At 40.4% G+C, this 26,450-nt stretch overlaps 1 protein-coding gene across 1 annotated transcript in view; it reads left to right on the top strand.

Moving 5' to 3' along the window:
• Positions 1 to 18,516, top strand: part of ACAD11 (acyl-CoA dehydrogenase family member 11) — a 97,594-nt gene extending 79,078 nt beyond the window's left edge. The window contains exons 15-20 of the mRNA XM_069958350.1: positions 1,646 to 1,731; positions 5,281 to 5,352; positions 7,710 to 7,864; positions 9,526 to 9,642; positions 11,561 to 11,670; positions 16,739 to 18,516. Coding sequence (XP_069814451.1) covers positions 1,646 to 1,731; positions 5,281 to 5,352; positions 7,710 to 7,864; positions 9,526 to 9,642; positions 11,561 to 11,670; positions 16,739 to 16,850 — 652 coding nt within the window. The 3' untranslated portion in view covers positions 16,851 to 18,516. The remainder of the gene's footprint in view (positions 1 to 1,645; positions 1,732 to 5,280; positions 5,353 to 7,709; positions 7,865 to 9,525; positions 9,643 to 11,560; positions 11,671 to 16,738) is intronic.
• The last annotated feature ends 7,934 nt before the right edge of the window (positions 18,517 to 26,450 follow it).

Here is a 26,450-nt window from a genome sequence, read left to right on the forward strand (position 1 = left end):
TCCGGTTCCAGCGCTGGGATCCGCTGTCCGCCGCTCCTGTTCCCGGTCTCTTGATGCTCTTAGGTCTCAGAGGGGACCTGGGACGTGACATGTCAGGACAGTCAGCTGCCGTAGCAGGGTCCTGTCTCAGCCGCTGACTGGCTGAGCGGACCTGACACGTCACAACCCAGGTCCCCACTCAGACCTAGGAGCAAGCAAGGAGAGCAGAGGACAGCGGATCCCAGTGAGTGAGGTAAGTGCACGTTGTTATGTTCACCCACCTTCTCCCCAACTGTAAAAAAAAAAAAAAAAAAGTCTGTGCCCTAACTTCTCCCTTAGAGATGTTTTGCACAAGAAAAAGATTTTAATAGCATTCCAGAATTTCTCTTAAACTGCTACTTCATAAGATATGTTAGAAATGTCTAAGATCACCACCTGTTGGTAGAGTGGGATTTGTGTCTGTGCATTAAAGGGGTTATCCAGTATAAGAAAACTGTATTTTAACAAAACTATAACCCCAAGACACATAACCTGCTAATATAGTGTTACCTTTTAAGACCCAACCCTGCTGATTTTTTTTTTTTTGCTTGAAAAACTGGTGGATTGGTTTCACAGAGCATCTGACAAGCAATGGGTTGTGGTTGAAGGGGCTTTTTCCCCAATCCCCCTCAGGTCACTGCCCTTGGTTTTCCCTGTGAATCGTCCCCAGATGGCCTCTCCCCCCTACCCCCCCTCCCAACCCCACCAGATGTTTCCTACAAGTCTGGGGCAGGCTTCTCCTGCTTTACAGTCTCTCACACCGCCCAGGCTTTATTAGCCCCTTATTTGGGGATCCTGCCTTTCCACCAGCCTGTGAGCGGGCTACTTTTTTGGTCTGTTCGGCATCGAAGGGTGCCAAGATAGGCCAGGTTTTGGGGTCCACAGCTATGATCCAGCCAATGCAGGCGCTTCAAGATCTCTGCCCGGAGAGAAGATTGTCCTGGCTGGAACATGAACAATTGAAAACATATCTGGCCCACCATTTCCCGGGGGGTATTCGTATCTCTGAGCAGACTGATTTGTAATCTCTGCTCTTGCAATCATCGCCCCCGGAACGAGCCATCTCCCAGCTATATCGCCTCCTACTAGCTAAGGATGCGTACCAGACCTTGTCCTATGTTTCGGCCTGGGAAAGGGAACTCTGTGTCAGACTTGGTGAAAATATTTACTCTTACGCATAAATGGCCTCTGGCTTGCCATGCACAAGAGAAGAATTCAAATTTCAAACTTATATGTAAAAGACAATAAGTCATTAAAAGTTAAGAAAATTTGCAATTGGGTCTATTTACCTGTTTAGCTGTGCCTCTGTGCTAGGCAGGAGCAAGAAAGGGGTACGTATGGGGTAAGTTTGGCAGCTGAGAATACTCCTTTAAGGTATCTATACAACTTTATTTAATATTACTGAAGCATACTATATTTTTGATAGTCAACCAAGTACTTTAATGCAGGCTTCTGAGACATTACAAAACGTGGTGAATTACCTGTCATAAAAACATGACTATAATAAAATGATGCTATTAGTTTAAGGAGGCGATTTCCTAAAAAAGCCAGACAGTGTGGACTATGTTCATCATCTAGAATGTGTTATTGTACATGATACTGTAGCTTACATAATATTATTTTCTAGATACAAGCAGCACAGCATGATCCTTGTTCCCATGGACACAAAAGGTGTAGAGATTGTGAGAGCGCTGAAAGTATTTGGATATGAAGGTAACCTTTACCATGCAGCTGACACACACAACTTTTTGTTGCTATGCAGTTAGATGTGTCTGGCTTCTGCAGATTTCACTATGGAGCTTGTTTGACGTGCTCATACAAGAAGTGACTGCATGCAGCCAGGATTTCATCATTTACTTCTGTTACTATGCAGGGGTTTGGGAGGTCTGTAAATCTAAAATATTATTACTATGTTATATTGTTATACTAAATATATTATTGTAACAATATATTATTAAACTAATCGATAAAGAAGAAAATGGTGGTAAAAGGTGGTCATTGACATTGGTGGTCATGGCATCTCAGCAGCCTCTCTGAGCAGATAATTTACACAATTCAGGCTGCAGTTAATAGTTCCCATATTTTGTAGATGGAGCCTATAAGGCACTGGCAAGGATTTAAACTCCACACGTATCTTTGGGGTTATTAACAAACTATCAGAGTTACATTGTGTTTCTCAGAAGTGATCACTAGTTGCTGCTGTATTACTGTACAAAATATGTGCTGCTAAGACCCCCACCAATCAAAAAAACTGAGATCCCATGTCCCCCGAGTGAATGAAACAGCAGTACCCTCACTGTCAGTGCAACTTCTGCTCAACTATGTTTGGAAGTCCCATTGAGAGTGAATGGTCCCTTTGAGTGGTGGTCAAGCATGTATGCTCCTATTTCATTCAATGGGGAGAGACTTTCATTCCCACAATCCAAAACAGGAATCAAGTTGGCCTCTACTACCAACAACTGTGGCAGTCTTAGTTAATAACAGGTAGCTGATTGTGGACTGTGTGGAGCCCCTCAGAGCAGCTAGTTATCGCCTATCCAATGGAGTTGTCTCAGGAGATTACAAAGAAAATGACAGACAAATGTAGAAAGTAAAGGCTTTACGACCATCTAAAAACAACTTGATGATCCTGTTAGTACAGTTTGACATATTACTCAACAATTTAAAGGGAAATTAAGTTGATTCTGTAGCGACCAGACACCATCCCCAAACCCCCAGTATGAGTCGTCAGCTCTTCTAAATCTATGCTTGGTCCAGAGGTCTATTTGTTTCCTGGGGCAAATGTTTAGGTAAAAACTTCTCTTGTTAAGGCAGAGTGGCGCAGTACCCTGTCAAAGTGGCGGGACCTAGAGCATCTGCCTAGGGACTGAGAGAGGCACTGCAGGCCTAGGGCACAGATGCTGTAGGCCCCACCCCTTTGACACGCAACCAAACCACCTAAATAAAAGAAATTTTTACCAAACCCTGGACCAGGCATGGATTGAGAAGAGCTCACAAACTAAACCCTGGGTTTGGGGCGGTGTTCGGGCAATACAAATTTCCTTTTAATACTAGGGTCTTACATACTAACCTGCTGGTGTGGTCTTGTGGTGTCTGGTTCTCTGCTGGAGTTGCAAAAACAGTAACACTGTTACACATTAACCCTGGCCCGGCGCAAGATCTTCGTTCAGAAGAGCAAAAGTCCCTGCGTTATGAAGTAATGCATATGTATAAGGTGTGGGGCTGAGACAAGCAAAGGAATGGTATACTGAGATGCTGGGGAATACCCCAGTGCACCAAACTACCTAATTTATACATTTTTACTTTACAAACTTGCACTAAAACGATGCAACCGATATGAAAAGCTAACAAAGCCTTGGAATCAGGATCAAGAGCACTACAAGACCACACCAGCAGGTTGGTATGTTAGACCCTGGTGTTAGTGTCCCTTTAAGGTTTATGGGACTTTATCCATCTTCCCTTGATGTGGCCATGAGAGAAAAATTTATGAAAAAATTGAAGAGACAGATAATACAAATGGCAACCAAAAAAAAAAACAGAACAACTTCTATAAAGATTGGAGCTCAATTCCAAAGTCAAGGTACATCAGTGTTATATCATATATAATGGAAGGCGGCTGTGGAGGAAACCACTGTTGAGAGCAAATTATAAAGTAGCGAGACTGGAATTTGCATCTCACAAAGCATCTGGGAGAATTTCCTGTGGACAATACTGGTGTTTTTTTGGCTCATCACATCAGTTTTATGTTCACAAACACAAAAATGAAGCATAAAAAGAAAAGAACGCTGTCCCTACTGTGACACATGGAGGAAGCTCCAGTATGTTTTTTGGCTGCTTTGCTGCATCTGTGCAGGGTACAATAAAATCTCAAGACTGCCAAGGCATTCTGGAATGAAACGGGCTACCCAGTGTCAGAAAGCTTAGTCTTAGGGCCCTATTACACACACAAATATCTGACAGATTATTGAAGCCAAAGCCAGTATTGGATTTGAAAAGAGGAAAAATCTCAGTCTTTCCTTTATGACCTGTTTTCTGTTTATAGTCTCTTCCTGGCTTTGACTTCAGTGATCTGTCCGATAATCTGTCAGATATGTGTTTGTATAATAGGGACCTTTGTCTCAGGTCATTGGCCCTCCAACAGGATAATTACCCAAACCACACCGCTAAAACATTCAAGAATGGCTAAGAGCAAAGAATAAGAATATTGTGAAGTGGACTTCTCTGAGAAGAAATCTCTTTGACAGTTACAGAAATCATTTGCAGTGATTTCCTCAAAAACTTGTGCTACAAAATATTAAGTTAAGGGTACCATCATTTTTGTCCACACCAGTTTCATTTGTTATTATTATTATTTATTATTTATTATTATTATTATTATTATTATTATTATTATTATTATTATTATTATTATGATGATGATGTTGAACCACAATTCAAAAGCAATGTCTGAAATAAAACATACTATCCCTTTTGGCAGTTTAAGTTATTTCAGTGACCTTTTGTGTTTTTTTCTTTAACCCTTTTACGACCATGGGTCATTGATTAATCAATGCCCAGGTCGTTTTTTGACTTCAGCTTATAGGATCATAATGATCCGATAAGTTGAAGTCCCTATCTCTTTCCCCTCCCCTCTGTCCCCTGTCGCTGCTAGAAGCCTGTAACAGCACCAGGGGAGAGAGGGGAGGGAGTAGAGCTCTCGTCCACGTGCTCAAGCCAGTCTTACCTCCCCGCCGACCTCCGTAGTCGTGTCTGTGGCTTCCATCGGGACTCTGCAAGGAAGACTTTTCTGTCTGGAGTCCTATAGATGTTGCGGTCATGCTGACCACAGTATCTATACGGTTAACTGTCAGCACCGAAACATGGCTTGGGTGGTGACAGTTGCAGCGGGTCCCCAGCTATCACCGACAACCAGGACCCGCCATGGATGACACAGGCACAGCTTCTGTGTCTGTGTCATCCAGGGAACGATAATGCAGCCTCGGGCATAGGCTGTGAAATGGCAGGAGGGGGCTAATAAAAGGGTACCAACAATTTTGTCCACACATGTTTATATATTTGCGGTAATTTGTCACTGTAAACTCTTTATTTAGTTTGCATCATAAGTCCATGTCTACAGTTCCAGTCACTCTGATTCTCAGTTGCTGGAAATATAACATAAATTACTCTACATCCTTCATCATTTACACAATGAATTAAATGAACACTGTGACTTTACCACTTTATAATTCTGTTTTACAATGTATAAACAATTTATATTTGCAGATACCCCCCATGGAGGACACTTTGAAGTCCACTTAACAAATGTGAGAGTTCCTGTAACTAATCTGATTCTGGGTAAGTTGTTATTATACAGAATAGACTCCTTTTTTTGAAAATGCAGCCTCTTATTTCCACTTGTTGGTTGTTATTCTGGCATAGAACAGCATAGATGTCTTTATAGGAATTCAGTCTGAGAAGTCAGCCAAATCCTGGAGTCATTCTGGAAATTCCCTTTTATGAAAAAGAGAGGAAACTACAATCAGACGTTTAAGTAATTGGGCTAAAAACACCTGTTCTCGGCTTAGACTATCATGTAGCTGGTGGTGTAAGTTTAACTTCTGCCAAAATACACAGAGAACAGAAATGCTAGTGTATTTTCACATAAGCAATGTTCCATATGCCACATGTGTACATCACAATAGAAAGGTATTTAAATATACACTACAATAGTGCAATGTGCCTGTTGGGCTCAGTAGGCCAACACATCTTGCCTATACAAGTCTAGATCGGCTATTTTTTAACAGCCAAATCACAATTATAATTTCATCCAACAGAAAAAGTTATATTTGCCTAACATGGTCCAGACATTCTTGTGGCTTCATACCCTTATTTCCCATTCTCACCTATTGTCTCCACTAAATAACAATGCAATGCACTGAGGCGTGCCTGCAGTGTAGCAGTGTGTGCTGTGTTTGTGCATGTGGTGTGTATTGTAAGTAATGTATTGCTTTGTCTTGGTGAGAACTTTATACGGTTTTCATTAAGTCTTTCTTGTAAACAGGGTCACATATGCTTTTGTTTGCTGTTCCTTTCACTTTTATATTGGATGACACACAATAAAACCTTTCATAAGCTTTCAATGTGATTTCTTTAGAACCGATGATGACATTTAGAGGAATTACACTTTGTTTGAAGTAAACGTTCAGGCTTGCACGTAATTAAATGTTTGCATATATGAAGGGATCTTCACGACTGGGGACCGCCCTAAAGACTCAGAGCCCCATTCCTGGCTGAGGAGTGAATCATAGATCACTGTGATACGGCAGCATGTCAGTGTTTCCCATAGGTCAGACGCCATGAAAATAGTGACAGGTCATAAAACAAATTCTTTGGGTCTCATTTATATGTATTACAATTAATAGTTATTTAAGTAGAACATATAAATAAAAGAATAAGATTATCTAAAATTCAGGGTGAAATACATTTGGAAAGAGTAACATATTTGTATCCTTTTATGTTTTTTGTTTTTTTTAATGCTCGCTCAAGTCATCATATTTTATTTAGCTTTTTAAGATATGTTGATATGAAGATATGTTGTGGGAGGCTTGCAGTACCTAGTATATATATATATATATTTGATACTGCTGTAAATGTACCAACTGATAATAACCGCGTGCATTGTATTAAAACAAAATGTAATATAAGTAACAGAAATATTGCCAATAGACACTACAACTATAAAAAAAAATACCAAGCCACTATACAGCTTTGTTTATAAAAAATGAAAACCTATGACTCAAAATTAAAGGACAACTCAGGCCAAAAGTATTTTTTAATATGTTATTACTTATGGAAAGTTAGACAAATTCCTAATGTACATTAATTATGGGAAATGCAATTTCCCTTGATTTAGTAGATCATGGAGTGTTGAAATTCTCTCAAAATTCGTGACGTCACGAATCAAGTGTAATTCCTATGGAGTGTCCATCAGGGGGCACAGCATATGTAGAAGCCTATGGACTGTATTGAAGTCTATGGGAGATGTAATGTGCAATGTAATGTAAATTACACTTTATTGATAGACTATGTGTAGAGAATAAATGGAGGGCACCAAGCAGGGAGGGAGAGAGGTAGGTGCACCTATATACCTCCTCCCTCCCTCCCTGCTTGGTGCAGTGGGACAGATAGACACTGCTACTCCCCCCATCATCTGCTCTTAGTATGACTCAAAATCTCCAACTGCAAGGAGAAAAAAATGAAAACGCAAAAACGAAAATTAGCCCGGTGCAGAAAGGGTATAAGGGTTTTTCTCCATTTAAGGAAGTTATCCCCTATTCACAGCAGTTGAACATTGCCGAGTTCAGTGCTTTGGCAGTGTTTAGCAGTCTCATAGAGAGTGAACAAAGTAATGACTGCACGATTATTCTGTATGCAATATTGTCCCAGTTCTTGTGATAAGTGATATCTCTGCAATTAGACCCCTATGATCAGGCTGTTATTCATTATCCTGTGGATAGGGGATAACTTCCTTAGACGGGATTACCCCTATAATGGGTTTTATAGGTTTATGACATTTTTAATATTATAGTGCTCTGTTCTGTGTGATCTTTCTAAAGTACCTAATGTACAGGCAGCATAAAAATGTATACCATTATTTGTTTATTTTTTATTTGTATTTATTTATTTATATTGTATTTTTTTTTCCTTTTCAGGAGAGGGCAGAGGTTTTGAGATTGCCCAGGGTCGCCTTGGCCCTGGCCGTATACATCACTGCATGAGGACTATAGGGGCAGCTGAGAGTGCTCTTCAGCTTATGTGTGCCAGAGCTGCACAGAGAACGACATTTGGAAAAAAACTGTACCATCATGTAAGGAGAATGTCATTGTTGTAATTTTATCCAAAAGGTAGGGACAGCGCTCATCTAGATAAATGTATACATAAAACAACTCACCCGGTGTATGTGGGTATGGGAATTTATCCCTTCCCCCCTACACCAAAATCCAAGCAGACATAGATATACACAAAGGCCTCAAACTCTGTTCCCCCGGAACATCCACATGGAGAGCGCTCAGCAAAGCCCGAGAGGGAGGATCCACACCGGTATTAAATATATATAATGTACCAAAGAAAAAAGATGCAGCGCTCAGAGTAGACACCAAGACACAATGAAGTATCAATCAATCACCAAATTGGTGTAGGCAAACTCACTTCACCATGGGGGAGAGGCCAGCCGTCCGAGCCAAACCCCCTCCAGGACGCTTATCAGTATTGTGGATCAGAAGAATTGCATGGGCTCCCGATTCCAAAGATATAATTTATTCAGCAGAAATATGGGCAACGCGTTTCGGTGGATAGATTGCCACCTTTATCAAGCCAAAAGAACATAGCAGAACATACAACATTTATACAGTACATACACTTACATTCCCGATTGGTGTCCATGCGGATCTCGCGCCGGACCGGAAGTGACGAATCGCCAGCGCCTCCAGCCGGTGAGACCGGAAGTCGCCTTCGTTCCACCATTGCGTTCCACCGCCTCCGGAAGCATCTCCGGCTGCTGCCGAAGATGCAGGGTAAGTTGCGTTCCATTCATGCGTTCCACCGCCTCCGGGAATATCCCCGGCCGCGGCGAACGCAATATAAACATATTTTATAAAATAAAATTAAACAATATTGTACTATTATACATATGGTCTGTATTCCAATTTGATGGACTCTATATGTGTAAATTCACTTCACACTAGTGGAACGCAGGCGACTTCCGGTCTCACCGGCCGGAGGCGCTGGTGATTCGTCACTTCCGGTCCGGCGCGAGATCCGCATGGACACCAATCGGGAATGTAAGTGTATGTACTGTATAAATGTTGTATCTTCTGCTATGTTCTTTTGGCTTGATAAAGGTGGCAATCTATCCACCGAAACGCGTTGCCCATATTTCTGCTGAATAAATTATATCTTTGGAATCGGAAGCCCATGCAATTCTTCTGATCCACAATACTGATAAGCGTCCTGGAGGAGGTTTGGCTCGGACGGTTGGCCTCTCCCCCATGGTAAAGTGAGTTTGCCTACAACAATTTGGTGATTGATTGATACTTCATTGTGTCTTGGTGTCTACTCTGAGCGCTGCATCTTTTTTCTTTGGTACATTATATATTGTTGTAATTTTGTAAGTACACAGTCAAGTCTTCCATATCTGGGTCAGAAGTGTAGGACTCCAAAATGTCCTTTGTTTGTTAGAACTAACATAACTACTGTATGTCGTGGGGTAAATTCTATGCAATATGCAATACACCTATAGAAAACTCTTTCAGAGAGAAATGGCATTTTTAAATAACAGATAATGGTAAACAGATGGCATGACATGATAAACCATGTGGAGTTAGACGTCTTAAGCTTTAATTTCCTGTAAAAAGAATCATGTTTTCCTTCCAGTCATTTCCAGTCATATACTCATGTTGATCTTTGCAAAGTGGTTTACAGGATGGCCATTCACGTATATAAAGATTTGTGGTGTTTTTCTTTATTCAGGAAGTGGTTGCACACTGGATAGCAGAGAGTCGCATTGCAATTGAACAAGCCAGATTGCTCACTCTGAGAGCAGCGAAAGCCATAGACACAGTTGGAAGTGCAAGAGCTCGGAAGGAGGTACAGGATATATTTAACTCTGTAACCATGTGTCCCAGATATTGGTATTGTTACCATTCCATTGGACAAATTATGGCTGTTAATCTTTAGACCTCAAAAATTCTCATATCTTGAAACTTAAGGCAGTTAACTGTTTAATATATACACAAAAAACATCCTTACTTACAAATAAAAAATATACACTACCGTTCAAAAGTTTGGGGTCACCCAAACAATTTTGTGTTTACCATGAAAAGTCACACTTCTTCACCACCATACATTGTGAAATGAATAGAAAATAGAGTCAAGACATTGACAAGGTTAGAAATAATGATTTGTATTCGAAATAACATTGTTTTTACATCAAACTTTGCTTTCGTCAAAGAATCCTCCTTTTGCAGCAATTACAGCATTGCACACCTTTGGCATTCTAGCTATTAATCTGTTGAGGTAAGCTGGAGAAATTGCACCCCACGCTTCTAGAAGCAGCTCCCACAAGTTGGATTGGTTGGATGGGCACTTCTGGTGTACCATACGGTCAAGCTGCTCCCACAACAGCTCAATGGGGTTCAGATCTGGTGACTGCGCTGGCCACTCCATTACCGATAGAATACCAGCTGCCTGTTTCTGCTGTAAATAGTTATTGCACAATTTGGAGATGTGTTTAGGGTCATTGTCCTGTTGTAGGATGAAATTTACTCCAATCAAGTGCTGTCCACTGGGTATGGCGTGGCATTGCAAAATTGAGTGATAGCCTTCCTTATTTAGAATCCTTTTTACCCTGTACAAATTTCCCACCTTACCAGCACCAAAGCAACCCCAGACCATCACATTACCTCCACCATGCTTAACAGATGGCATCAGGCATTCTTCCAGCATCTTTTCATTTGTTCTGCGTCTCACAAACGTTCTTCTTTGTGATCCAAACACCTCAAACTTGGATTCATCCGTCCACAACACTTTTTTCCAGTCTTCCTCTGTCCAATGTCTGTGTTCTTTTGACCATCTTAATCTTTTTCTTTTATTTGCCAGTCTCAGATATGGCTTTTTCTTTGCCACTCTGCCCTGAAGCCCAAAATCCCGCAGCTGCCTCTTCACTGTAGATGTTGACACTGGTGTTTTGCGGGTACTATTTAATGAAGATGCCAGTTGGGGATCTGTGAGGCGTCTGTTTCTCAAACTAGAGACTCTAATGTGCTTATCTTCTTGCTTAGTTGTGCAACGCGGCCTCCCACTTCTTTTTCTACTCTGGTTAGAGCCTGTTTGTGCTGTCCTCTGAAGAGAGTAGTACACACCGTTGTAGGAAATCTTCAATTTCTTAGCAATTTCTCGCATGGAATAGCCGTCATTTCTAATACCAAGAATAGACTGTCGAGTTTCAGATGAAAGTTCTCTTTTTTCTGGCCATTTTGAGCGTTTAATTGACCCCACAATTATGCTCCAGAAACACAGTCTGCTCAAAGGAAGGTCAGTTTTGTAGCTTCTGTAATGAGCTAGACGGTTTTCAGATGTGTGAACATGATTGCACAAGGGTTTTCTAATCATCAATTAGCCTTCTGAGCCAATGAGCAAACACATGGTACCATTAGAACACTGGAGTGATAGTTGCTGGAAATGGGCCTCTATACACCTATGTAGATATTGCACCAAAAAACAGACATTTGCAGCCAGAATAGTCATTTACCACATTAGCAATGTATAGAGTGTATTTGTTTAAAGTTAGGACTAGTTTAAAGCTATCTTCATTGAAAAGTACAGTGCTTTTCCTTCAAAAATAAGGACATTTCAATGTGACCCCAAACCTTTGAATGGTTGTGTACATATACAGTATATATGTCATAACAGACCATGGAAACACCAAGGCATGCTAAACATCTTATTGTGTCTTTATATATTATAGTTTGTGGTGCATATAAAGTTGGTCTTTTGCCCCTTGTAGATTGCAATGATTAAAGTTGTGGCACCTAGAATGGCATGCCAAGTAGCTGATCGGGCGATTCAAGTATTTGGTGGCGCTGGGGTGTCTCAGGATTTTCCACTGGCTTTCATGTAAGTGCTTGTCTATCTTAAGGCTGGATTCACACGCTGTAACTGTGCGGCTGTATTTTTTATGCGGCTGTAAATGTGCGGGTGAAACTCCGGCCGTGGGAAAAAATAGACATGCGGCTCAAAACATACGGTCATTTACTTGGAAATCTGGTTCAACTAAAAATAACAAATAAAATGTTAAGAAAGTGATGGAAACACCTCTGGATGCATCTGGGAAAGCAGGGAACACAGTTTACATGAATCGCTATTACCGGGGTTTGCGATCCTCTGCACTATAGCCGATGTCTCTCATGGTTAATATATAGAATTAATAAAACACATTTTCTGTCTAATAAAGTCCCTTTTATTGTTCAATAATTAAATGTAAACGATTCCATCATTTTGCAATTAAATATACTGTTAAAATAAATATATATATAAATAAATGTATATTTATATATATATTTATTTTTTGACAGTATATTTAATTGCACAATGATGGATTCGTTAGAATTAAATTATTGACCAACGAAACTGAATTTATTTAAACGAAAATGTGTTTTCTTAATTAAATATTAATTAGTACAGGAAACTCCATAAGCCGGTAATTCATATGCCGGCAATAGAGCATTCTGTACTAATCATCACTTAACTTTAATGAAAACATCAAATGTTTCTTCTAATTATGTTATGACAATAGCATTATTAGAAGAAACATTTAGAATTATATGTGCGCTCAGCTGATTGGCTGATCGGCTGAGCGCACATATAATAAGCCGGTCCGCAGTACAGTGACTTCATTGTGCTGCGGACCAGCGAAGAGACAACATCGGGGAGAGTATAGAGCTCTCCCCACCCCCTCCCCAGCACTGCACCCCTCCCAGCAAGGAAGGGGGGTCACTTAACCCCTTCCTTGCTGGGATGGGTGCAGTCTGACATCAGTCTGGCCCCCAGGGGGTTAAGGGGGATGCAATACATCCTCCCTTAACCCCTTGGGGGCCAGACTGTAAGCAGCGATCTGTAAAGATGCTGCATACTGTAAGGAGCACAACACCGCTCACAATGATGGGTGTTGTGCTCCTGTTTGTGTGTTTTTTGTGTGTTTCTCCCTTTTTGTTTTTCAGATATCGGTATCCTGGGGATTACGTCGGATTCCATGGACTACGTCGATGACCAGCGTTTTTTTAATGTTTTTTTTTAATAAAATGGTCAATGAGGGGTGTGGGGGTGTTTTTATTTGAATAAAAAAATTTGTAAACTTGTGTCTTGTCTTTATTTCTTTACTTTATAGACTTAGTAGTGGAAGCCGTCTAATAGACGGAATCCATTACTAAGTCGGGGCCTAGTGTTAGCCGGTATAAAATGGCTAACACTAACCCCCTATTATTACCCCAGTACCCAATGCCACCAGGGGTACTGGGAAGAGCCGGGTGCCAGTGGTCCTGGAGCGTCAAAATTGGCGCTCCTGGACCGGGCGGCAGCAGGCTGGTAAGATTTAGGCTGGGGAGGGCCTAAACCAATGGCTCTTCCTACCCTGGTGTTACCAGGCTGCTGTCGTTTGGTTTTTAACCCGGCTGGTTATAAAAATAGGGGGGACCCTTTGGTTTTTTTTTTTAAATAAATAAATAATAAAAAAAAAACGCATAGGGTCCCCCCTATTTTTATAACCAGCCGGGTTAAAAACCAAACGACAGCAGCCTGGTAACACCAGGGTGGGAAGAGCCATTGGTTTAGGCCCTCCCCAGCCTAAATATTACCAGCCTGCTGCCGCCCGGTCCAGGAGCGCCAATTTTGACGCTCCAGGACCACTGGCACTTGGCTCTTCCCAGTACCCCTGGTGGCATTGGGTACTGGGGTAATAATAGGGGGTTAGTGTTAGCCATTTTATACCGGCTAACACTAGGCCCCGACTTAGTAATGGATTCCGTCTATTAGACGGCTTCCACTACTAAGTCTATAAAGTAAAGAAATAAAGACAAGACACAAGTTTACAAATTTTTTTATTCAAATAAAAACACCCCCACACCCCTCATTGACCATTTTATTAAAAAAAACATTAAAAAAACGCTGGTCATCGACGTAGTCCATGGAATCCGACGTAATCCCCAGGATACCGATATCTGAAAAACAAAAAGGGAGAAACACACAAAAACACACAAACAGGAGCACAACACCCATCATTGTGAGCGGTGTTGTGCACCTTACAGTATGCAGCATCTTTACAGATCGCTGCTTACAGTCTGGCCCCCAAGGGGTTAAGGGAGGATGTATTGCATCCCCCTTAACCCCCTGGGGGCCAGACTGATGTCAGACTGCACCCATCCCAGCAAGGAAGGGGTTAAGTGACCCCCCTTCCTTGCTGGGAGGGGTGCAGTGCTGGGGAGGGGGTGGGGAGAGCTCTATACTCACCCCGATGTTGTCTCTTCGCTGGTCCGCAGCACAATGAAGTCACTGTGCTGCGGACCCGCTAATTATATGTGCGCTCAGCCGATCAGCCAATCAGCTGAGCGCACATATAATTCTAAATGTTTCTTCTAATAATGCTATTGTCATAACATAATTAGAAGAAACATTTGATGTTTTCATTAAAGTTAAGTGATGATTAGTACAGAATGCTCTATTGCCGGCATATGAATTACCGGCTTATAGAGCTTCCTGTACTAATTAATATTTAATTAAAAAAACACATTTTCGTTGAAATAAATACAGTTTCGTTGGTCAATAATTTATTTCTAACGAATCCATCATTGTGCAATTCAATATACTGTCAAAAAATAAATATATAGATAAATATACATTTATTTATATATCTATTTTTTTTAACAGTATATTTAATTGCAAAATGATGGATTCGTTAGAAATAAATTATTGATCAACGAAAGTGTCTTGATTACAAAGAAAATGTGTTTTATTAATTTAATATATTAACTATTAGAGGCATCGGCATTCGGCATCATTGCCGGCTATTTTTGAAGTACTCCGTACGGACCGCATATTCAGCCGCAAACAATGGTCTTGTTCATTTTTTACGGGTCCGTTTACGATAGGGCCGTAGATTCATACATAGTGTGCACTGTGCAGCCGCATATCCTATACTTCCAAGCATACACACGAACCACCAAAAATACCGCCGCACAATTACAGCCGCAAATACAGCCGCACTCTTACAACGTGTGAATCGAGCCTAAAGGTGGAAATACTGCATACTTTGGTACATGTGTACTCAAAATATGAATGACATGTCTGTTTTATAAAGGAGCCTACCTGTAGAAAACTGTAACAGAAAGCGCTGCAGTTTATAAGCTAAGATATAACTATTGTTACAGTCCACAAGCCAGAGCTCATGCCAGTAATAACCTAAATATCTTCATCTAAAAGCAATAAATGCTTGTAATGTAATTAATTGTTTTGAAGCACTATGAATGACTGTATATTTTATAATTATTATTAATTATAAATATTTATAATATTTTTTGTAGTCAAATCACCGCCTACAACAATACTGTATTGTACCTGGCTGGAATCGTAGCCGTTATGTGTGCATAGTGTGAAGACTTCTGTACATTGTTTATTGAAATGTATACTCATGTAATGTTAAGCCATGGCCAGCTTCAGGTATCAGTGTGTCCTTAGGCAGCAGAGCCTTAGTTGGCACTTTTTCCCAAGCAACCCACGCAGCTGCGGTAAAACAGCAACTAACAAGTACCTGAAAAGTACCTACTGTTTTCGTACCAGGTCTACTGTTTATCCATGGTGCTGATGTATACCAAGATCAGTATTTCCAATATTATCAGCTTATATACGGGCATTGGCTGATCACTGGTCCATTTACATGGGCCAATTGTCCACAATCAGCCTTTCTAGGAACCATTTGCCCAATGGTCAACTCGTGTGAAAGGTCCCATATTATCTATGTACACTTTTGCAACCTTTTGCTTTGATGCAACTTAAGAAAATAATAAGTTTTGCAAATTGATTAAAACATATCCTACCTTTTTGTGACTATAGCTTTGGGTGCCTTCACACATACCGTATCGCAGCAGAAAATCCACTGCGGATCTGCAGCAGATTTAACAAAATGAATGAACACAGCATCAAATCCGCACTTACAAATCCACAGCGGATTTGACAGTGCGTATTTAATGCTGTGTTCATTCATTTAGTTAAATCTGCTGCGGATCCGCAGCGGATTTTTCTGCTGCGATACTGTAGGTGTGAAGGCACCCTTGATGTATGTGTTGGTTTCAGATTTTAATCAAGCTCTGTAGTCTAGTCCTGCAGTCTGTTCCCTACTTTTAATTAATTCAAGTAAACAGAGGCTACACAGGGTTTCTCTGTAGTCTTAAACCATGGAGGTACATAGGTGCACATAAGGCTTCGAATAATATTATAATTTTTTATTATATATATATATATATATATATATATATATATTATAATTATAATAATAATTATATATATATATATATATATATATATATATATAATATTATATATATTATAATAATAAAAGTATTATTATTATATAAGAGAAACAGATCGCTGCTGATTATTATTATTATTATTATTATTATTATTATTATTATTAAATAAGAGAAACAGATCGCTGATCTCAGGGAGACCAGCCAAATGCTAACACTGCCAGCTGCCGGTCAAAGAGCTTAATGCAGTGAAATTCTAGGTGCATTACTCCCTGGGAAACATGAATATGCAAAAGAAGAGCCCGTGGGGCCTTATTTAAGAGTTTCAAAACACAGGACTAGTCAGTTATCCCTCCGGGAAGGACCCAGCCAAGGGGTGACTACTGTATGGAAACCACCAAAACCACCATATTAAGTGGCCCTATAAGTCAATGTAATGACAAGGGAAAAAAACAAGACCAAGTATCATCCACTGACAGCTGCTTCAGGGTGTTGCCCCTCATCAGTGTGGAGCAGGATTCTGGTTAGGTGGACCTTGTAGGGAACAAAAGTACTGTAATTCTTCACACAGGATTTATGTTGTTCCTTTGTGAACAAAATAGATGAATTTGGAGAACTCTGTGTATTATCTACTCACTGTAATATATACTGTTATATTTCCTTTGCAGGTACTCAGCTGTCCGGACTCTCCGTATTGCTGATGGTCCTGATGAAGTTCATCTCTCAGCCATAGCAAGAATGGAATTGATGGAACAAGCAAAGTTGTTGTCAAAAATGTAAAATCATACCTATTGTTTCCAAGCATTAGTTAAAGAGAGTCTGTCACCAGTTCTGAGACATCAAAACTTCTGACAACTCTACTAAGAGTCGGGGAGGGAAGTGCAATGATACCTGTTTTTTCAGTCATGCAACTTGCATGACCAAGAAAACATGATTTAGTCTCCTGGCAGTGTCCACAGCAAGTGAAAAACAGACTTTTCTACTTATGTACCCTTATGTGCCTTGTCATTGGACACTAGTGTTGTGGATCATAAGAGAGAAGCAGGGCCAGGGAACTTAAAATAGAGAGCTCAGAGCACCTAACCCGGGCCAGGTGGTGGACAGAATATTAAACAGCATTTTATTTTTAAGAAGGCATTATTCCACTCCCCTCCCTGACCTCTGTATAAGACACCCATAGACATGTGTATGTCATGTCTATGAATGTGCAATCTATTTTACACTTTGGTTCAGAAACACCTTAAAATTAATTTGTTAGTTTTATACCATGCTCAAAGTTCAGGTGTCAAATAAGTGATAAGCCAAGCCACACCTTGGAAGCCTCCTCCCTCCCTTACCCCTCCCTGGCATGATAGATTGACATGCATAACCCAGTTCGGGAAGATGAGCCCTGTACATCAATGAGTCAAGGCAGGGAGGGGCTGACAGATTTTTTTTATGAGTGGATTCACATGTACAGGATCTGCAGCAGATTTGCTTTGAATCTGCAACTTCAAATCTGTGCCATCAAATCTGTTGCAGATACTGTACGTGTGAACACACCCTAAAAAGGATAGTCCAGCATAATGCATTCAACCGGATAGGCGATAAATGCTAGTTAAGTTGAAACTCAACTGCTGATGCCTTTACTGGTCACTACAACAGCCTGTTCTTCACATTCTCCAGTGGCAAGATGTCTAGAGATGTAGTCAAACAGGCATGTTGCTGTTTTTTAGGGTCTATAACTGTAATGGAAACAGGTGAACACAACAGAATACCCCTTACATAGAAAACCATAAACCAGAAATTAAATCCTATAATAATTTTGAGAATAACAAGAAGAAAAAAAAATCAGGATAATCCCAATAAGGATTTCAGAATAATCTCAACTTAATCTAGTTGTTTACAGTAAATATAATTGACTTTTGGAAGTTAGCTTGTATTGATCATTTTTTGATCACTAATCAGATTTATTTACTCTGATCTCAATATAAACGCTAAATAGAGATAAGGGAACCGGGTTTGAGTCGATCCAAACCCGAATGTTCGTTATTTGATTAGCTGGGGCTGCTGAACTTGGATAAAGCTCTAAGGTGGTCTGGAAAACATGGATACAGCCAATGACTATATCCATAATCTCCACTCAGCAGCCACCGCTAATCAAATGCCGAAATTCTGGGTTCGGATGGACTCGAGCATGCTCGAGGTTCGCTTATCTCTAACGCTAAACTAAAACAGATTGAAGATTAGAATTGCTACTGTTATAGTGTATTCCCAATCCACTACCATCATTCATGAAACAATTTCTATTCAATTGTTTTGGTCTAATTTAATGCTGAAATAAATACATGTTATTATGAACATTGTATTGAAATGTGCCTTTCTTTGTACTGTAATTGTGACGTTTTAGTTAATGAACTTTATTTTCTGTACCGCCCAAATTAAAAATTAATAAATGAGATTTGTAGAATGTAAAGAATTCTTTGAAGTGAAATGTGTTAATTGTTTTGTCCAAAAGTTTGTGACTTTTGCATTTGAACAGTACTGATAAATGCACAGGGCAAATCTGTACCTGTTTTTAAGATTTTGAGATTTAATTCAAAGGTGTGTGGTAAAAAAAAACCTGTGCCTAACGGCCGGGGCTTGGAGTGTGTATGCACTAGGCTGACACACCCTCTCTGTCCCTCCTCTCCGCCCTTCTCATCATTAGGAATGCTCCAGGCACATTGTCCCCTATTCATCAGCTGTGTGAGGACGGCACATGGGCTGGATCGTTAAGGTACCTGTGCAATGTTCACAAGGAGAAAATGTTCCAGTGGCATTCCTCATGATGAAGAGGGTGAGGAGGAGGGACGGAGGGGTGGTGCAAAGTTAGGGCACAGATACTCCCGTTGGGCACAGGGCTGCAAGTTTAAAAGTTGTTTTTTAGGACGATAACTGCATCACCTGCCGAACGGACTCCAGGACAGATCTTTGATTAAAAGCAGCTATCCGAAGGTACAAGTGGTTTGGTGGGGATAGATTTTGGGTACAGAGTCGCTTTAAAGGGTTTATCTCACAATGAAGTTATTCACTGTCCATAGGGTAGTGTATAACTAGCTGATCATTGTAAGTTTGACCTAATCAGATAGTTATCACCTACCTTATGGGGGTAGATGTGGCATGACATAATTTGGAAAACAAAATAGACAAATTCATTCATTCAAATATCAAATTCCCAGAATGGTCAGGTTTTTATTCACTAATATTTCTGATCAACAGACATAAATCATTAACCTGAAGAAATGTAATTTGTTAACCCAGTACTGGAGGCTCAAAATGGAAAAATCTCTACCAAAATCATCTTGTGAAATACACTATATCAGGAAATCTCTAGATCTTCACGATGCCTGTTATATATCTATCCACGTAGACTCTCAAAGATTTGTTAGGTTTGCAACCTTTCAAAGTGAGAACTTTGACATCTTTAAGTCCAAGCTAGAATTTTATTGGTCTAAGAATTTTTGCAAAAATTATGGCTGACATAAGCACATTTTTTTTCACAGTATGGGGATCCTAAATATGCCTTATTTAGAAATATTTCTAATGGTCAAAAATATAGAAGACGTTGTTAAGCTGTATCTGCAGATGTGATAGAACACCTTTTTCTTTCCTAGCTAGCATGGATGGTAAATATGGGCAAATCAGACCTAAGGTACCAAAGAACTCCCTGAGGACCGTGTTATATTTCTTTTTCCAGGGAAATACAAAGTATCACAATCCAAATATATGTCCAAATCTCAGTCACTGTCTTCTCTCTGTAGCAGTCATGGTAGTCAATAGAGCCCAGGCTTACTCCTGGACTATGCATTTTTCCCTCTCCTGCTAGGGCAGATAACAATGTTCCTCAAAACAGAGAATCCAGATCTTTTTTTTTTTTTTTTTTTTTTTTTTATTAACCTTTATTTGTAATTTTTTTAAATAGAAAAAAAAAAAATTCATGTTTAAAATCATGTAGGATCAAGAACAGTACTCTTGAATTATTCCAAACAGAGGGGTGTATCCAGGAAGATTACATTTATACCAAATTTCAAGAGGGGGTATCCCCGAGAATGCTTCTAGGTCATCTAATGATGCTTACACTGGACCCGCTAAAATTTAGCCCCTTGCAAAAGATACTGCTTCTCCCTTGTCCATGATTATTTTTCGCGTCTTATGCATCCAAAGCCTACCACTACAAAATGAATTAGTTCTTAACAATCTTTGATATTACCTACTAGCACTTCTCAAGAGGAGTGACTCAGGCCATTTATCTATTGTGCTAGCTGGAGCAGTGCACCCAGTGGCCCCCAACACCTTACAATCCCTAACCACATTCATCCAACAAATTAAGCGGTCAAGGTCTTATTTTTGTGGGTGCCCCTTCCACACTTCCACTGAAGTCCGACTTGGTACAGCGAATGTCCCTATATTAGGGACCTTATCCACTCCACCTGCCGAATCTTCAAACTGCCGAGCATTCCAACTCCCATACCCTCATGAACCACAAGGGCTGAGAGTCAGATGCCCCGAATCTTACACCCTTCTTTGGCAGCTGAGGACCCCTGCCAAGAGTTCCCACCATCAGCCAGATTATACCATTCATTCTGTGGGGCGCCCACCTCTATTTTCATTTTATTTCAATTGACCTGCTTAACCACAATTGCTCAACCCATTCACCCTAAGAGGCCACTGACCACAATGCCCCAACCAGCACCCTGCTTTCCATTATCTATTACTATATCTCCACCTAACCTACTTTTACTACTTAACCTTCATTTCACCATAAAACCCTAATTAATATTCATTACTTCTATGCATGGACAGGGATTGGCAGTCTCTCCGCCCCAATTTTACAATCTTGGGCACCCTCCAGCAATCCCGGAGTATACCCCCCCATTCACATCTCAATCTTTGTACAATTTGACCCTCTTCATCCCCCATATCCTCCTTTTCCACCTTCCCTTATCCTATCATAATAACCAATTCTAACCTTATTACCCACCCATCCCCTCCAACCCTAGACCTCCCCCCCCCCAGTTGCCCCTGGCGAGAAGAGAGAACTGACAAAGAAAAAAAAAAAGCGCACTTACACTGCCTATGTTGCTCCAATATTGTACCCACTTATTATTATACTCCTTCAACCTGGCGTAGTCTCTTTTATTCTTGTTTTTCCTTTCCTCACATCTCATTATATTTCTGACCACTTCTTTCCACTCTGCTATAGACTGAGCTTTTGGGGATATCCAATTCCTAATGACCACCAATCGTGCAGCAAAAAATATTTTATATATCACCCCCCTTTGCAATCTTGTTAAATGCAACCCTTTCATTTCCCCTAATAGTGCACACGTGTACTTATTTACTACTATTACTCCATATATTATATCCATGATGGCAAAAACCCTAATCCAAAACTCCTGAAGTACCTTACAGTCCCACCAATAATGCTCCAAATCTGCTCCTTGTGCTAAACACCTACCACATTTCCCTTTCTCTTTATTGCCCCATTTCAAAAAGTCTTTTGGACAATAATATAACCTGTGAAAAATAAAAAACTGTACCATTTTATGTTTTTTATCTGTGAGACACTCATTACTAAATTTGTATAACTCCTCCCAATATATGTGGTCCTTTGCTCTTATCACCTGTCCCCACTTAACTTGTGACCTAATTACTAGATTTTCCTGTTTCATCTGTCCTAAAATTCTATAAAGTTTCCCTATTTTACCTTTTACGTGTCCTTTTAATCTCCAATAACTGCGTGATCCAACAAGAATTTTCAACCACCAATCTCTCCTTATTTTCAATCCCCTGTATGGCCATTTTGATCTGTTGGTATCTCAGTCGACAAATGTCACTATCTACTAACTCCTTTATTTCCCCATACTCTTTTATCCTACCTTCCCTACAAAACTGGGACACTTTCACCAGGCGCCTTGAAGTCCAGTACCCCAAATCCTGAAGTTTTCCTACTTCTGGGAAATCACTATTCCGCAGCAGTGGAGTGTGTTCCATTGCCCCTGTAATCTTTGCTAAGTTTCTCACCTCCTTCCACACTCTCACTACTAACCCTCTCAAGCTGTTTTTTGAGTATGCAGTCTTTAATTCCCCCTCTAATACCTCAAAAATATCCTCTGTTACTCCCCTCTTTTCTGTGACCCACTTTTGCAGGGAATCCACCATCTTCCACTTTTTTAACCACGCCAAGTATGAAGCTAAGTAGTACCCAAACAAATAAGGTACATCCAACCCACCACCCTTCTCAGGAAGGGTCAGTATATCCAACTTTAACCTTACTCTTTTCCGATTCCAGATAAGCTCATTTAATACTCGTTCCACTTTTTTAAATATGTTTTTGTTAATCCAAACTGGAGAGTTGGAGAGGACATATAACAATTGGGGAAGCCAAATCATTTTAATTAACCCTATTTTATCTGACCTAGATAGCGGCATCCTATTCCATACCCGCGCTTGATCTTTCATTTTATTTAACTTAGGAATTATATTTAATTCGGCATATTTTGGGGGTTTAGAAGATATCTGTATACCTAAATACCTGAATGCTGTTCCTTCCTTTATCACCTGTACCTCTGTGCTGATCTCCAGACAAGGATCTAACTTCATCAAAGCCGACTTCTGCCAATTAATACACAGTCCAGAGAAAGCTCCAAATCGCTGTATCTCCCCCATTACCTCATTCAATCCAGTCTCTGTATGTGCCAAAAACAACAACAAGTCGTCAGCATACAGAGCAATTTTGTCACCTCTCCCCCGCTCCCCGAACCCCACAATTCTATCATTTGCTCTGATTTTCCTAGCCAAGGGTTTGATTGCCAAAGCAAAAAGAAGGGGGGAGAGGGGACAACCCTGTCTAGAGCCTCGTTCCAGTCTAAAATACTCTGAATAGTCTCCATTCACACTAATACGTGCCCTCGGTTTCAAATAAATTATTCTCAACCACTTCAAAAAACTTCCCCAAAACCACATTTTTCTAAGAGGGCCCACAAGTACCGCCACTCCACACTGTCGAACGCTTTCACCGCATCCAATGACAGTATGGAGTGGCGGGACTCCCCCCGGGCAGCCTGGATATTAGCATGAAGTCTCAAAATATTGTCCTGCGTTGTCCTTCCGGGAATAAACCCACTCTGATCTCTATCAATTAGGGAATCTATTACCTTACTTAACCTATTTGCAAGGACCCTTGACAAGATCTTTATGTCAGTGTTGATCAGAGAAATCGGCCTATACGAATCCGGGGACAACAGATCTTTCCCCTCTTTTGGAATCAATATAATGTTAGCATCATACATAGAGTCGGGGAGTTGGGCCCTCCCTTATGAATCTGTCAACACCAGTGACAGCTGATCTACCATTACATGCTCATACTGTCTATAGATTTCTATGGGAAGTCTATCAGGACCCGGAGCCTTCTCCGCCGCCATTGTTTTTATTACTTGTACTAATTCTTCCATGCTTATTGGGCTATCTAACTTCTCTGATCAGGCAGAAGCACAGGTAATTTCAAACAGTCCAGGTATTCCTCTAATTCCCTAAGTTCAAAATGCACTCTTGAGCTATACAAATCTTTATAGTATTCTTTAAATATATTAAGGATCTCATCAGACCCTCTAACAATCTCGCCATATGCATTCCTTAATTCAAAGACAGTTTTTTGAGAGTTGTTTCGTTTGATCATAGAGGCCAAAAATTTCCCAGGTTTCCCACCCTGCGTATAAGATTTTAATCCCCAAAATTGTATTTGATTTTGCGACTTCTCAAATAAATAGCTCTTTAGGTCCTCTAATTTTCTGCTCCAGAAAGTCCGGATCTTTAGCTGAGTAAAAAACTGTTATGGTAGAAGCAAAAAACTTTTTGAGTATCCTTGACATTGAGCAACCCCTAAGTGATTACCCCAGATGCCATTTGGGACTGGGGTTTGCACACCAACACATCTCGGACAGATTTTGACATTCCAGACAAAAGTCCTGTTTGCCTCCAGTGATCAGGTACAAACATTTTTCACTCTCACCCACCCCATCTTGTCTGCCACTTTTTCATCTCTTATTTCTGGAAATGAGTAGCGATACCAAATAGCTATACTTCAATTCAATAAGAGAGCTGCATAATGTCAGTTATACTTAACCTATCCAACATATATTTTTTTATTATACATGGGGATTTCCACAAGAATTCCAAGGGAGTGAAGGCATTAGTTAAATATTTTGGCTGAAACTGTACACCAGATAAGACAGATAGGAAATATATGGTGATGTTTTTTTCTTGTAGGCTTTGGTGTGAGATGTTACAGTATTCCAGAGCTTTGTTTATATAGTGAGGTTACATTTATTCTGTAATATCATTAACCCTTAGAGCACCGGGCCAATTAAAATTTTTGCATTTTCGTTTTTTCCTCCTTGTGCTTAAAAGGCCATAGCACTTGCATTTTTTCATCTAGAAACCCACACGAGCCCTTGTTTTTTGCGCCACTAATTGTACTTTGCAATGACAGGCTGAATTTTTTCATAAAGTACACTGCGAAACCAGAAAAAAATTCAATGTGTGGTGAAATTGAAAAAAAAAAACGCATTTCTTTCATTTTGGGGACTTTCGTTTTTACTCCGCTCGCCCTGGTGTAAAACTTACTTGTTATATATGTTTCTCAAGTTGTTACGATTACAACGATATGTAACATATATAACTTTTATTGTACAGTATCTGATGGCCTGTAAAAAATTCAAACCATTGTTAACAAATATATCTTCCTTAAAATCTCTCTATTCCCATGCTTATAGCGCTTTTATCCTTTTGGTCTATGGGGCTGTGTGCGTGTAATTTTTTGCACCATGATGGGTTCTTTCTATCGGTACCTTTATTACGCATATGCAAGTTTTTGATCACTTTTTATTACAATTTTTCTGGATTTGATGCAACCAAAAATGCACAAATTTGCACTTTGGGATTTTTTTGGCGCTTGCGCCATTTACCGTGTGAGATCAGGAATATGATAAATTAATAGTTTGGGCGAATACGCACGCGACGATCACAAACATGTTTATTTATTATTATTTATAACATGGGAAAAGGGGGGTGATTCAAACTTTTATTAGGGGCCATTTTTTTTATTAATGGAAACACTTTTCTTTTTTACTTTTACACTTATACTAGAAGCCCCCCTGGGGGACTTCTAGTATAAGCACTCTGATCTCTCATTGAGATCTATCCTGTATACTAATATAGGATAGATCAATGAGATAGGCACTTTGATTGCTTCCGGCTGCTGCAGCGGGAAGCAATCGGGTGCCGGGCCGGGATCAGCGCCATTACGGCGCTGAGCCCGGCAGGAGTAGGATGTGTGGATCGCTCGTCCTGGAGGAGCGATCCACCCCACTAGACACTAGGGATTGCTGCATTCAAGTAATCGGATGCAGCTGTCAACTTTGACAGCTGCATCCGATTACTTTATTAGCGGGCACGGCGATCGGACCGTGCCCGCTAACAGCTGCGGTCCCGGGCCACATGCCGCACCCGGGACCGCGTCGGTACAGGTATGGCCAGGGTTCCCTAAGGGTTAATGGCATATTCACTGAAAGTGTGATTCCTTTACAACCCTAACCAATCAGGATAAAAGGTATATTAGCCCCACTTCCTCTTTTTTTCATTGAAATCAATGGAAAGGTGGTCACACTTTTGCCCACCTGTTCCCAAGTATATTGGAGTTAAAGGGGTAGTGCGGCGCTAAGAAATTATTTACAAAATAACACACATTACAAAGTTATACAACTTTGTAATGTATGTTATGTATGTGAGTGGCCCCCTTCCCCGTGTTCCCCGAGCACAGTTATGATGCGGCAGAGGGGGGGCCGGCATGAGGGACAGCAGGAACGGGTTGGCTGGCCTCCCGAAAATTACATCACTGTCAGAAGACGGCGGACAGGGACGACACGAATCAGGTATGTATAATGCACTACACTTCCGGGTCCACGGGCGGGGAACACGGTAAGGGGGCCATTCACATACATAACATACATTACAAAGTTGTATAACTTTGTAATGTGTGTTATTTTGTGAATAATTTCTTAGCGCCGCACTACCCCTTTAACAAAAGAGGCGAGCAATCCCCAGCTAAGCATAGAGTTGTGATATAATGCTCATGTCAGCTTCGTGCCATATAGCTGTAATATCAGTCATATCTGTATGAAGATGAGATTATTGACAGTATTACTTTAAAGCACAGTCTCTCCTACCTGTAAAATGACATCTGCAAAGGTCACAGAGAATGTCTCCCATACAAATAAATAGGGTCAGCACCAGACTATTGTACCTACAGACAAATAGCTGTGAAGCATATCTCTAATTGCCGTTAAAGTGGTACTCCAG

This window comes from Dendropsophus ebraccatus, chromosome 2 (genome assembly GCF_027789765.1).
Source record: "Dendropsophus ebraccatus isolate aDenEbr1 chromosome 2, aDenEbr1.pat, whole genome shotgun sequence".
Lineage (NCBI taxonomy): Eukaryota > Metazoa > Chordata > Amphibia > Anura > Hylidae > Dendropsophus > Dendropsophus ebraccatus.